Genomic DNA, 16,009 nt, shown 5'->3' with positions numbered 1-16,009 from the left:
GGTTCGTCCTACTAACTGTCATAAAGTTAGTAGGGGTATCACAAAAATACCTGGGTCTACGGAATACGTCAATAGGAATTAACCTATTATCCTAACCTAAAAAAGGATAATAGGAATTAATACCATTTAGCATCAAACTTAATAACATTACGCAAGGGGAAAAATCTTATGTTTAGATACTTAAACAATTGGGCATTTTTTGATCATTTTCTAATAAATTTATACTTATATTCATGTATTTCATATTCTCATTTTCTTAACTCTTATCATTCTAATTTCAACCTTTTACCCATACCACATTCTACCTTCTTTATTACATTTTTTTTTTATAATCATAATTTACCTATTACGCTTACTGTTTAATATCAGTTATTTTATCTCCTCATTTAATTAAACTAATAGATCTTTTAAATATATGTATTATGGTGTATCTGTTCACTTTATTATGTTAGATAATAATTTTTTTTTTGTATTTTTCATTATCCTCTATATTATTTTATTTAAATTTTGTCGTTTCTATATTTATACCTTCACAATATATTTTTATATAGTTTTTTTTTTTTTTTTAAATAAAATAATTTGTATCGAAGTTAGTTCTTAAACACTCTTTATAATTGCTTCAAATGTCTAACGTTTAGGCCAAACTGGCCATCCTGAAGGACGATCTATTAACAGTTCAATTATATATTCTATGCTATAATAAATTAGCATATCTTAAATATAAAGTTGCACCTCACATCCAACAATTGAAATCTTTTAGCAGGCTATTCTGCCCGGGTCAATAAATTTAGTCAAATTAACCAATGAAACAATAAAACAATAAGGAATCATATTCATTTTAAAACTTTTCATAATTAACTTAATATTAACTTAAAACTATGAACACTCGCTTATCTCAATATTAGAAAAAAAGGATATTCTGCCCGGGTCAATAAATTTTATCAAATTAACATATCAAAAAATAAGGAATTAAATTAATTTATTTATAAGCTTGCCTAATCTTATACTTAATAATTTATTTTGTCAATTTACCATTCAATTTCAAAAACTTTTAATTACAGATTAGCTAACACTATTAACTCTCACTTATCATACAGTATTTTTTTTCTAATACTGTGTGAAGTGAGTGATAATAATGTTAAGCTAATCTGTAATTAAAAGCTTAAAAATTGAATGGGAAATTGACAAAATAGGTAATTAATTATAAGATAAGGCAAACGTATTAATAATTGACATAATTAAAAAAGATAGACCTTGCAACAATAATAAGTTCTGAAGATGGAGATCTGTCCCCGAAACTCAGTAAAATGGTAAAAGTAATATTATAAATAGAGATAATATTAATGTCATATTAGCATTAATTTTTAATATAAACTTATAATCGGATACCAAATTGAAGAGGAATAATACGTTAAAGTTGAATTAATATTATAAAATATTAGCGAAAAACAAGTTCTTAAGATATAAATAATTCGGACAGAAGGTTGTTCGCAATCGTATAAACAGGCAGGCTGCCTAGATAACGCGAGTATGAGCAAATAAAAATTCCAGATAAAAAGATAATGACTAATTTCCTATTTTCATTTTTTTTTTTAATAACACTTTTTTTTTCTTGAAACTGATATCTCCAATCCTTGAAATCCTACGTATTAGTTTGTTTAATGATTATCGAATGAAAGAGATTAAACTGGTGTCAAGCTGTCTGGTGTAAATTTAACTCGAAGGAAGTATGTGTTAAAACTCAATGAAACGTACACAGCTAGATACAACGCATATTGCTAGTATTTTTATTTTTACTGCAATAATGCCCTAAATTTGAATTCTAACTTATAACGTTAGGATGGGATTGCTAACAATAATCTAAATTGTCTTATTGAAATCAATATGTAAGTGAACTAATTATAAATTAATTACTTTATATTATTATGTCACCCGTTCTATTTTTTCAATTAAACCTATCCAGGAAGAGTAGAATCAGAAAAATAAAACTTTAATAACGACCGATTCCGATCAAACTAAATGTGATTAGTATTTAAAATATTTTTATATTAACGAACTCTCATCACCTGCTCTGAGAATTTAATACAATAAACAGTTTGAATAAAGTGAATATTAAATTTAAACAGATGCTTAAAACTCGCATGAGGTTTACCACTCTCCAGGAGCCCGGTAATGGTGTTGCATTAGACAGGTGTAACACAGGACCGTGTGTTAGCCCCTTTATTATTCTATTCCTCTGCTTAGCGGGCGGGAACCGATGTCCACACTCCAGCCCGCCCTTATCACATCCCCTTATCAGCAGTTTGTTCATATGGAGAAATTCTCAATCTTATCGCAGAGGAAGTGTTAAAATTATAAAATATTTTTATGTTGAAAAGAATGAACTGAGGTCATTATATCGTGAAGGGTTTTTATTTACTACGCATACCAATTATGTACAAATGTAATGAGAAATTCATAATTATCATGTCTGACCAATATGCGGAATATTTTTGAATAGTTATAGTGATATTTTATTTTATATAATATGAACTGTAGTAGGAAAGTATTGAATAAAATTAGGAAATGATAAAATTATTTCGACTTTTTTTTTTATTATCCTTGATCTGTATCAGCATTTTTAAATAAAATATTCAATAAGAATTCATTAAAAAGAAATAAAGCCATTTCCCCCCCCCCCCCAAAAAAAAATACTTTTAGGTTACAAATACACTTACAGGTTCGAGAGTCAACTATATTTTCCAAGTACTTTATAAAACAAATACTTTCACAATTTGTTTTTAGTAAATATGAAAAAGGGATTTCAGCAATAAATTACAAGGCAATAACTGGAAACTTTTTTTTTTCAAAAATATTTGTATTACCTATGCTTTGATTAGAACTAAATTGAATAATTTGTGGAATGAATCTGAAAGTATCGAACAAATTGATAAACTTTGAATTTCGAGATACGACTTAGTGCTGCTTCTAAGAATGAAAACTGAGTAGCTAAAGTAGTAAATAAGTAGTGGGGAATAGACGTGTACTATTTTACGTGCACTTAGAATCTAGAAACACCTGAATATATCACGTAATGAAAATATAAATTGTCTTATTGAGAAACAACATGCAAACCGTTGGACAGTTTTCTTCAAGATTGCGAAACAAGTTCTTGTTTCATAGAAAATTATATGAAAAGTCCGAAGTATTGCAATAATTCTTGGAGGTCTACTACACAAGTGCGATTAGACGGTGCAAGAAAGCTTAACAACTCGCGAGGAAGTGAGGTTATGCTGTCCTACTTATATATCAAAGAGTAAAAATTACAGAAAATTTATACTTGTTTGTCACACGCCTTTCTTTGTTATCTGTAACGGTTAGTAAATCTCTTTAATAACTGATTAACAATGCTAACCATCTAATGCAGTTCTATAGATCACAAGCTGTTGATTAGATAACATGTTTATAAATTGCACTGCATCGGATCAAACGAGGGAAGGCGATTATATTTGTTCTATTAAAAGATACCAGTATGTAAGCCAATAGAAAAAGAAAACTATAGTGTACTAGTATTTATATTAAAAAAACAATAATAATTATAATAAAACTTGTGACAATTTTGGGGATTACTTCAGCATCTATTATATATTAATCAATATTTTACACTAGTCATTTAAAAAAAAAAAAATTCTTCAGATTAAAAATATGTTAATTTAAGACTTGTTAAAAAATATATATACTAAAAAAATATTTGGGTCAAATTATTAATTAAAAACATGTTAGTTTATGGTTATTATTTAATTTTAGCAGTGATATATACTTTTTAAAAATGAATGTCCACTGCAATATTGATTAATATATTATAGATATAAAATTCCAAGAAAAAGGGCACAGTGTAAAAGACCGGGGAAAAAAGAAATAAAAATTAATAAGAAATGTTTCCCAGAATATTATTTATGAAAACATAATTTCAATAATGTAACTGGAATAAAAATATTATTATATAATTTTATATTGAATAATGAGGTCCAAAGGAATTTTTCTCTCTATCATCTTGCTTGGTATTTAATAATTAAAAATGAATCTTACTGTAAAAAATACCAATCATGATAATGTTTTTCATAATGAAAATTAAGGAATAAAGAGAAAATATCTGTGATATCCCTCGAATTTATTCAAAAGAATAAAAAAAAGAAAGAATAACAGAACATTTTATTAGGAATTAATGTTGTACAATTTCTTCAATATTTCGCATGATAACAGTTTTATCAGGGAGTGATATATACTTATCTCAGTATCACTTGTTTCCTTCTTCTCAATGTAGCACACATACATTAAACAAATATCTTTGAAGCGATGTGTAACATGCATTTATAAAATTGTTTATAAACAACTTTTATATGAAATCTTAGCGAAGAATGAAATTATATTTTTCAATTTTTTAAAAATATATTTGTTATAGATTTGAATGGACTCAAAGGAGTGGGTATATATGTACATATACAAACGCATGGATATAAAAAAATTTCAAAATCCTCTTGTAATTATAAAAAAAAGGTTTTATATTTACCATTAATGTGAGGGATTCGATAACATAATCCGCATAATCCAAAACGAGTGACAAACAATTTTTATCTTACCTCTCTTTTAATTTTCTAACAAGTTACTAAAAATAACCTTTCGCTAATTTTTTTGGCAATGTTCACGATTTTTATGAAGTGCCATCGCAAAGTTGTATGCCAATTGCTTATATTTTTCTTAATATAAATATTTTGAATAATAGTGTGCGTATAAAGGACCAACGTATCATTTATTGAATGTACTTATGTGATATCGTTAATTATTTGCTTTAGTTTTTTAATTTTCTTAAATTATTTTTCCCGCCAATATTAGTAAGGTACTATTTCCTTTCCTAATTTATTATTTCATTGGTTTGAACTTTTTTTTTTTTTTTATAAAATAACCAAATTTTGTCGAATATTTTACATTCCAAAAATACCTAAAAACAAAACGAACTAATGATTATCTCTCTTAATCAAATTGGACGGAAAGGGGCCGCCCAGCAACTTTTAAAAATTTGCATAATCCGAAAAATTACAGTATAAAACATTTTTTATTTATTCTGTAGCGAAAGCAGTAAAAATGCTTAAATGTCAAGGCCGAATACGTCAAACACACTTCGACTTTTTCCGGTCTTGGAAATTGGGACTTGGGCGCCATACTAAGTTACCGTGAAATACTAGGACTTACCGTGCTGTTGTGCGTAAACGATTCCGGTGGTTGTGGCAGAGGTGTGCGGCTTGAGTAACTGGCTGAAATCACCAACGCACATCGTAGATTCGTACAGTCCTCCACCGTTTTCTACCATGCTCCTTTCTTTTTCCACTTCTGAAAACGTAAAAAAAAAAAAAATTATAAAAATATAAAAAATAGACAAGAAATAACAGTTGTATACACTTGAATACTCATAAAAATATAAAATTACACAGACACCAAAGGCAGTCAAAAGCGATATATTCAGGCTAAATTACGATTTGTAAGAAGCATAATCGACTCCCAATAAAGTTCAGGGAATGAAAAATCACTTTGAGTATATAATTAATTCAATATAATTTGTTCAGTTAAAGGACAAAAGCGTAGAAATTTTCAGTTAAATAAGCAATATTTCTATTCAAGAATACGGTGTTTAGATAAATCAAACTTTGTATAACAGGAATACATTTTCATTAAAAAAATTATTCACAAACACACAGGTTTGTGAATAGTTTTTTTGTAATTTTGAAAGCCAGTATTTTTCAAAAATTGTAAATAAATAAATAAACTAACTTCACTCCTTTGACGCTATCTCAAAAAGGCGGGTTGAACATTTCAATCTTGAATCAATATTTCAAAATTGAAAAATCAGTTTCCTTATGGAGTCGGTCAATAAAACAATATTGTAACTGCCCGCAGTCTTATTCCAGGTACCGCGGTACAATAATTGACGAAAACTATTTCAAGATGGATGGAGATGAGACCAAAAATAAAACACGCTGTTGCAATTCGTGCTGAAGTTTCGGTCTTAGTTATAGGTCTTTTTTATGGCAAAACAAATTGAGCATCAAGAATAATAAAAGAGTAATTATAATTTGATTAAGTCAAAGATATGAAAAAATTAAATAGTTTAAATTAAAAAAATATGAACATATAAAATGGTAAGTGATATGAAGAATAATGCGTATATTAAATAATCATATGAATGAAAAAAATAAATAAGAAGAATTACAAAATAATACATAAAAAATAGAAAGTTTTTTACGAAAAAAATTATTGTAATTACAAGGAGGAATTGTAAAAATATTCCTAATTACTATCATGTCTCATTTATTATAAAATATATAATAAATTACACATATCGGTGTAAAAGGTAATAAGAAGCGACAAACTCAGTTTTTGTATTCCTAGTATTTTTTAAATTATATCAAAATTTGTTTTTTTCATACATTTTTATGAATCCTATTTCATTTTATGCCATTCCTTCATGTAATTTTACTATTTTTATTATTATTCATTTATTCACATACTTCTATCTTTTATTATTCTAGTATTGATTTTTACTTAGCACTTACGAATGCTTGCAACTAAGAACGTCGACTGTGCCAAAGATTAAAACCGTAAATGATCTCATTATATTATATTTCTGCTTCAGCTCAAAACGAACTACTTTTCCCTCACTTAAATCTTATCGGCCACCTCAAAATTTAATGTCATGGTGTAAAACCTGATGCTCAACCTATTTGCTCTAAGTATTATAAAAATTAAGTTGTCAAATCTTACAGTTTGGTTTGTTTCCCTTTTGAATAATAAAATGTTCATACCCTTAATGTTTTAACTGTTTTGTGAGGGAGTAATTAGGTGGGACAATTAAGGTTAATTATACAGCGGTATTATTCACTTGAAGGACAAGAGGCTGAATCAATAAACTGAATTAGATCACAAGGTTTTTTTGTTTTGCTATTAATTTTTATTTTTAATCTGTATGATTTTTACAATAATCAGAAGTTAACGGTAGTCTAAAAGTACATACACATATAAATAAAATAAGATGAAATATGTAAATAAATAATTTATTTTTGATTGGTAATTGATAATAATGTTCATTTTTAATCTGTAATTTTTACAATGCTCAGAATTTAATACGGTATAAAAATACATACAAATATAAATAAAATAAGATGAAATATGTAAATAAATAATAAATAATTTATTTTTGATTTATAAAAATAAAGAACTTGATTGTACTTTTGATATGTAATAGTGTATAGTATAGACAGTCTTAATATCAAGATCGTAAATAAATATGACAATAAATTATAACATATTTACTGTAAGACCCAGATAGAAGGTAGTTCTGAACTTTTGTTTGCCTTGATATAAGAAACTATAAAATTATAATTAAAAAAAATTGTATTAAGTTTGTTTTTTCGTTTTACGTGTTTTTTAATGTAATGAATTTAATTTTTAAAAAATACAAAATATATTTTATAAAAAGAAAGATAAAAAATTCAATTGACATTTGATATCCTTTGATTTTAAAATAAAGACATATTTTATACATCAATGACTTCTGAACTTAAAAATAAAATTTAACAAGCCGTGTCTGGAATATCTTAATCTGGCTTGAAACAGTAGTAACTTTCGACATTGTGATAGGTTCTAGTATCATATTTTTAATTAATACATTTAATCTAATAATTTTTTTTTTTATATTTGACTAAGTTTACAATGTGTCAAGGAAGTAAAAATATATAAAGTTTATATACAAATAAACATTTTGCTGGATATATATCTATTCCTGATCTTTAAAAATAACACTATAGAGTTATAGCACGGAAAAAACACCTAAAATATATATTTTTTATAGTAGCAAAATAGTTCAAACTACACAGCGATGTAAAACAAAGGATAGAATATAATTATGGTTGTAAAAGCGTTATAAATGAGGAGAAGCAGTTACGGACGAATAACACCAACGCGTTCCCACAGTGGCAATGTCTACCAAACACCTGTTCCCTTATCGCGCTAGTAGTGGGAAAATGAATGAAATTCTCAGCTCAGTCGTCTATAAAGTCAATAATACGCTAGGCCGATCCAATAAATTAAACAATAAAGCAATCAATTTGTCAATGATATCACTAAACTGCAAGAAATATTGAACTTAAAACGATGTAGAACGTAAGAAATCGACACTTCTACGAGGACATGGCAAACATTTTACGTTGAAAGTTATTAAAACCGATCTAAAGCCTCTAAAAATTTGAAATGAGCTACCCTGTGTATGCAATTATTTTATAACAGTAACATGTTACAAAACAATTTTATAAATTAAGTTTTTACAAAAATCTCCCCCCAAAAATATAATAATATAATGTCATAGTTGAATTTTTTTTATTTTATTTTTATACCATATAAGTACTATAATAAGTCCAAAATATTTTACCATAAAAAGAATAGCTTTTAATAGTTCGTAAACTGAAAATAAACATAGATGAGACCGGGTATACACACTCGAGCTACACACACAGCGAGGATAGCCATCTTAGGACATTGTAAAATGAGTAATTATATCATAATTATCTATTATATTTTATATATCTATATTACGTTTTGTTGTATTTGTAGTGTGCATATTTTTATATCTTTCTAGATAATTGCAGATTTTTTTTTATTTCAATTAAATAGTACTTATGTGCGTAAATACGAATTTTAGATTTTTAAGGGTATAATACATTTTTTTCAAGTTTATTGCAGACATATTGTTATATCCTTCTAGACAATTGTTGATTTTTTTAAAGATTTCAATTAAATAATACTTTAGTACGAAAATACAATTTTTAAGAGTCCATATTGTTATTGATTTATATTTTTATTGCTTATATTTTAATTGTATTCTATGTTTGCCAAAGAGAGGGGGAGAGAGGAAAGATGTATTGGGGTTATAGAGAAACTATGAAAAAAATAAAGTATAGAAAGAAAAAAATAAAAGGACTAAAATGAAATCTATTATATCATCATATTATTATATATTATAACTTTACTCTATTATATAGAACTCTTTACTCTATTGTATATTAGACACACTTTACTCTATAGAACACTTTACTCTATTGTATATTAGAATTAAAAAAATAAAATTGTCTGACAAGATATGTGTTCTGTAAATTTATCTCTCTATTATTTACTTCAATGTAAATGTATTTCGAAGAATTAAAATTATTATTAATATTTATGGTATGTTAAATTATTAATAATATTTTTGTTGTTAAAAATGTTACAAATAAATATATAATAAGCTGTTAATTGTTAGATTGTCCTTGAGGATCGCCGAATTGGCCGAAACGTTGGACTGTTGATATAATAGTGTTGAGACTTAACATGGATACCATTTGATTTATTTAAAAAATAAATACCAATCCCATTAAATTGAAAAGATTATATATATGAAAATAAGTTCATCCAATTTAGTTGTGTAGTTAAAATTTTAAACGAATGTACACTTTCGCGAACCTTACTTTGCCAGAACATGTCTCCTGTTACTCAATTCTATTCCTCCCTGTTATTCTGATCTTCACATTCCTTCTAAAAATGTATTCTTATTTGTTGCATTTTTGATAGTTAACTGTACAATAAAAATTACATTAATTTTAAGATTGCAGTATGATCAGTCGTACATTATCATCATTATGTAGACTCGACATTAAGTTGTCACGTATACACGATGAAAATTCGATATGCAATCACAGATATCATACTTATAAAACTTTTAAACTTGAACGGGCACTTATGGGATTCATAATTAATAATATCAGACGGAAATAAAATTTAACCCCAACATTGTGCAAAATAACCGTCTTAAGAGTTTGCGTGGGACGAGGCGGTCTATCCAACCCGGAACAGGAGGCTACCTAGATCCATGACAAAGCTAAGGCGATGGGCTAGGCAGTATGACCTCTGTCGCAGGATATCCTGTAGGCAAATCTCTTTTCCGGGCCTCAACATCCCTTTCCGGCAAACACCAGTCCGTCCTCAGAGTTCGGCCCAGAAGGTTGTGCACCCGGCTTGTGCCAGAGGTGGAGTCTTGTTATTGATAGACCTTTTGGAAGCAAGAAGAATCACACAAGTGCTCGTTGTATCGAAAGTGAAAAGTGTTTGTGGTCTCGGTTAAGTGCATCGGGAGGCTTATCTGCAAGGTATCGTCTAACCCATTTAGAATGTTTTGGCACCGTGACGCACCAACGGGATTCCAGATATTGCTTTAGGATAACTTAAATTTGCAATGAGTAATGCCTTCTGTTATGGAGGTACAAATGAAGTAGTTTACGAGTGGATATTGAAGGTAGTTTCTGGACCGGATATGACAAGCGTGAGATACCATCAGCCAAACTGCCATATGCATTAGAACTTTAGTTTGACAATGGTTACCTGCTGGGTATCGGAATATCTATCTGAGTTACTGATGCCTAAAATTTCAAACTGAAAACTTTACTGCTATGTACTAGTTTCATCATGTTTACATAACAGTGCCTCTTAATTAAATTTTAATATTGATAATTTCTTGCTTTAAAAAAAAAATATTGTATTTCAACATCGAGTAAATTATATAAGAAATATTAGACGAATTTACGTTGAAAGGACCGCTTGATACAGGTATAATTAACGTTATGGAAGGATGGTTCTTGCTTAGAGGAGCAGGCGTGCACCTGTCGGTAATTAAGGACTACGTTCTGCAGTCACTCCGTCTTGCATCGATTCGTTGGAATTGAAAGCATCAATTACAATAAATTATAATTGTATACTAACGAGTTGTATTAGTATTTCGGAGTATCGTTTTTTATGAGTCAATTTAATTTTTCCGCAACTTTTGCGGAATGAGATTTTGATAAGTGCGCACACACTGGTTAAAAATATAAAATTCTGTTTATGTATTGAAAATTAATAAAATTGTTGGCTTACCGTCGATTTTATAAGAGAAAAAGTCAGACATAATGAGATCCGATGCTGTGGTGAGGATGGTCTGGTCTGCGCCGAAACGCTCCCCACCACGTCCAGCGTCCAATCGCGTCAAAGCGGACGTTGCTGCTCTTTACTCACTAACTGACAGAAAAATCTGTCAGTGATGGTCAGTAAGTTACAGTTCATGGATATGGAAATTTAATGGAGCCTGTCCACATGCAAGAACTTCGTAAAAATTAAGCGTATAAGAATATGGAATAAAAAGTGAAAGGGAACTGAACATGAACTTAGAGGTTTGTACTAACTTATTTTTTTTGAGGTAAGTGATAAAGAACAGGAGCGTGTCGTTCTTAGGTTTATTTTTAAAACAATACATTCATGGAATATCATTTTTAACTAGATTATCGCCTAAATCAGTTCTGCTACTTGATGTTTGGTGAGCATCGGTATTTAATGAAGAGAAACCGGTCAATAACTTAATAGATTATATATTACCACCATATAGCCAATTATCAGTGTAATTTTGTTTTCAATAAAATGTTAATTATTTTTGTAAACTCAATAATTAAATCTTAGCGATATTTTGGAAGAAAACAATATGAATAATAAATAACAATCTTTTCTTATTACTTAATCATTAAACTTTATTAATCCATATTATTGGATTAATAATAACCGAAAACTACCTCTTGGTGGACCTCTCGGACTGATGGGTTTGAGGTCAATGGATACCATCTGGGAAAAGATCGCAAACTGTATGGTGAATCTTTATTAAGGAAATATGAACAATTATGCATATTTCATGTTTCATATCAGTACTAATATTTCCCTCCTCTAAGACACAACCCCTGATGAAGACCTGAAACTCAGGTCGAAACGTCGGCATAAAATAAATAAATATGGTTTTGTTTATTTATGTTGTTCTTTGCTGACCGCACCCCCCGACAAACTTCTTCATGCATGTTTCATGCTGGATTCTAATCTGAAAATTTTTTCCGTAGACTAAGTATTCTAGGATTGGATACAAGAGGAATAAGGTAGTATCCTCTAGCCCATAACTAAACCAAGTATTCATATACACTTTAAACTTTATAAAGGTCAGAATTTTAGTATATCTTTGTATTTCGATTTTCAGAACAAATGTGGCATTTAATGGGAAAAGTTCAACTGTAGTCCCTAACAAAGCCACTTCTTCCTAGGAAATAAACAATTTATACGTTTCACGCATACATCTGCCCTTTAAGATTACTTTTTTTTTCAAAGGTAAAAAAAAATATTTTATTATAAAAATATATATTTAAATTTTCCACAAGCTTGGACAATAAGTAATAATGATAAATGATCAACATTCATAAGAAAACTAAAAAAATAAATAAATAAAAATAATATAAAAATTTATATAAACAAATAAAATCTCTGTATGTATATAAACAGAAAGATAATTAAAATGATCAAACTATGTACAAGAAGAAATAAGAATAAAGTAAAATGAGTAAAACTTTGAACCAATATAGCAATATAATAAAAGGACTAATCACATTTACACTATTATTTAAGACTATTTAAATAATTTAAGATAACTAAGGTCATTAATTATGAAAACTATGAAGTCGATAAAAATAATATTATGATAAATTAAATATTATTTAATTGAGGAAACAATTGAAAAGTTAAAACAATAAGGGCCACGTTAGTAATGCAAGAAAAAAACTTGATAAAGACAATAGAAAAACAATAAACAATATTAGTTAATACCATGTATAATTAATAAATTATGTGATTGTTTTATAAACTAGATATTTAGTTATATTAAAAAAGAAATCTAGAGACTAGAAAATATGTTTAAATTGTATGCAGCTCCTCTAAGTGTAAATCTAAGATTAATTGATTCAATAATTATAATATTAAAACAAAAAGACAAATTTAAAAAAAAACTACTCCATTGTACGTATTATAATTTTTTTTGATATTAACAATTCATATGTTGTGGAAAGCGTTTTCAAAAACAAACTAAACTAAAACTTAATTTCGAAGCAGATCTCGTTTATCTTAATGAATTAAAGATTTTAAGCCACTAAAATCGATGTTGTTAGTGGTTGATTAAAAAAGTCAATTTTCTTTAGCTGACTGAAGATAATTGTGATTGAAAGTTTTATTCATTATTTTCTAATTATTATTCAAAAAGCAAATAATGTTTATTGGTTCCTAAATTACAAGCATACATTTATAAATAACCAAATTGTATCGTATCGTTAAAAAAATAAAAACTTCAGATTTTGGTCGCTGAAAAATGTAATATTTTGAAATATAAGCAATGAATTTGTTAAAGAATAGGCAATACTATGTTTCATGGCTATCTATCATACAAAACAATAGGGGCCAAGTTATAGTTTTTATAAAGTATTTCGCAAGTATAAGAAAAGGATTGAAATTTATTAGTTATTATTTTTGTCTAATAATAAAAAAAAGTTTTAATTTCTTCTTTAAGTTTACGTGCATACAAAACAACCGAGTTGGAATATTTTAATTGTTGCCTACGGTTTGAAGTATTTTTTTAAATTAGTTAATGAACCTAATTACTACTAATTGTTTGATGTAGTTGAAATATAAAGAAAATAACGGGTTATTATTGTGTTTTTGTTTAATTATATAAATTTTTAATTTTAATTAGTTTAACCAAGGAATTTTCACTACAAATTAAACAATGTTCAGGTAAACATTTATGAATACATTTTATTATAGTTTAAGAAATTATTATCACAATGTGTAAACTTAGTGACACTGGCGGAAATTACATTGTGCATATTTTTGCATAAATAGATAAAAAAAAAATATTGCTTAACGATATACACGCACACACATCAATGGTTACCAACATTACTGTGTTCTACCCTTATACAATTTGCATATTTAGCTAATAATTTATTTAGAAATGTAATTAATACGCTTGCTTTTAATTAATTAATTATGGAAAATTATTTTATATTGTTACGATGTTTAGGATTAATATATCTACATGAATTTGTCAAAATGTGATGAAGAACCTTATTAATAAAAAGTTACGAGTTGAACAAAGTTTATTTATTTTCAAGAATTTAAATTTTAGGTGCATCCTTATTAGGCGATCCACAATCACATTTAGCTCTAATATTGAATTCCCACGAATCTCCGTTCATCAATTCTCCAATTCAAATATGATTGAATATAATTATCATTAGTAATAAGTAAATACTATATCTTCACTTCTTGAGATTAATAAAAATAAATCCTAAATTAATCGATTTCGAGATTGATCATGCAAAACCTAAGAATTGAAATTTCTGTACCAACAGCGATAAATTATTTATTTTCATTAAGACCTAAAAAGCTAAGTGTTCAAGGTATCTTCCAAAATATCTTTCACGAATTCATTTTTTTCAGACTCAGGACTTATGTGAAGAGGATGTTACCAAAAATTGTTTATCTGAAGAATTGTAGAGAGGAAAAGCAAGAAGAATATTATGATCTATTTATGAAATTGCACTCATCTATATAACAAATTATAACCAGAACAATACATAATGTGCATTTAGAAAAAAATAAGTATTCTATTTTCATTAATTCAACTCTAGTTGAAATTAGCACTTAATATAAATTACAAAAAAAAAAAAAAAAAAGAAATGTCTGATGAGTACGTCGAAAAGATTTGAAAAGTTATTATTGAGAGAAATGATATATATTTTTTATGGATTAATTTATATCTGGACTGTGTACAATTGAAGGGAAAATGGAGAAGGTTTCGATTGTCTAGGAAATACGATATGTCGTCGGTCTGCATGTGTTAAAAATAAATTTTAAAGTTATTACATCATAATGACCTGAAAAAAACTTTAAATTTCTAGAGGGTCTAAATGATGAGAAAAAAAAATTTATATCAAAAAAACTGCTTTTAGTGAGATATACTGCAAGAAGGTTCTATATTTTATCAATTATTTTTTTCACTGCTCCATCCGATTTCACTTAATAAAAGGTTTTACTCTCAAAAGAACCGACAAGTATACTTTTAACAGACCAGAAAATCAACCAAGTGACACGACAGTAACAGACATATAAGTATTTAAATACTTGCAATTAAAATAAACAAACTTCGCAAAATAAATAAACCTGAAGTTCGAGTAAAGTAAGATCATTTCGTAATAAAATATTTGTTTATTTTCAACGCTGGAGACAGTTGTTTTTAAAAAAATTTTTAAAAGTGGAGAGCGTGACTTAAAATTGAAAAATAAAAATTATACAGGACATTTAATTCTACTTCTAAATCCGAATTTAAGATAAAAAAAATATAATGTAGTTACTATGATTTATGTGAACTGATAATAGTATCTTTTTAAATGCGTTTTAGTATATTAATTGTATAAATTTGGCATGTAAAATAAATATTTATAGGCTTAAATATAAAAATAAAAACAAAAACTATGGAAAATATAAATTTTTAAAAGCTTTTAGATTTTCCAGAAAAGTTAGGAAATTTTACGAACGAGGAATCACAGAGAAACCAACGATATACTTTAGAATTTAATTTCAAGATTTAAGGTACATGTTAAAAATAAAAATATAATTAATGCTATTATAATGTTCAGGTAACTTAAAATATTTTTAGATTTTCATTTTCCAATTGTATAGCAATACCTATAGCCCCAGTGAAATCATTAAATGAAATTCAAAAACCTTTTTCAAATGAAATATTTCCTTAAATTATCAACTCTGTAATTTAAATTTGTAAGGTTAAATAAACAATTGTGCACAATATATATTTCAATTATTATTTTTAAAACATATGTATATATAATATATCCTTTATTTAAATTGTTTGACAATGAAAACACGAGAATGTGTAAAAAAACAACAAAAAATTTGAATTATGACGATCATAACATTTTGATTGTGTGATAAACCGAAAATCTAGACAACGTATGGTCACCTAAAAAATAACTAATTATTCTTATATTTTCATTGCAAAAAAATCTACATTTTTATCTATATTTATATAAAATGATAA

General features: G+C 27.3%; 1 protein-coding gene and 1 long non-coding RNA gene across 2 annotated transcripts in view; one reads left to right on the top strand and one right to left on the bottom strand.

Annotated features, from left to right (window-relative positions):
- Nucleotides 1-16,009, bottom strand: part of pnt (pointed) — an 83,468-nt gene that overhangs the window by 48,005 nt on the left and 19,454 nt on the right. The window contains exon 4 of the mRNA XM_067047665.1: nucleotides 5,230-5,367. Within this exon, the coding sequence (XP_066903766.1) occupies nucleotides 5,230-5,367 (138 nt within the window). The remainder of the gene's footprint in view (nucleotides 1-5,229; nucleotides 5,368-16,009) is intronic.
- Nucleotides 10,739-14,631, top strand: LOC136795827 (uncharacterized). Its single transcript, XR_010843517.1, has 2 exons — nucleotides 10,739-11,264; nucleotides 14,392-14,631. It is a non-coding gene; the product is annotated as an uncharacterized lncRNA (long non-coding RNA).

The sequence above is a fragment of the Halyomorpha halys genome, unplaced genomic scaffold, assembly GCF_000696795.3.
Source record: "Halyomorpha halys isolate HHAL.00 unplaced genomic scaffold, Hhal_1.1 Scaffold262.1, whole genome shotgun sequence".
Lineage (NCBI taxonomy): Eukaryota > Metazoa > Arthropoda > Insecta > Hemiptera > Pentatomidae > Halyomorpha > Halyomorpha halys.
This window is presented reverse-complemented; position numbering and strand designations above follow the sequence as displayed.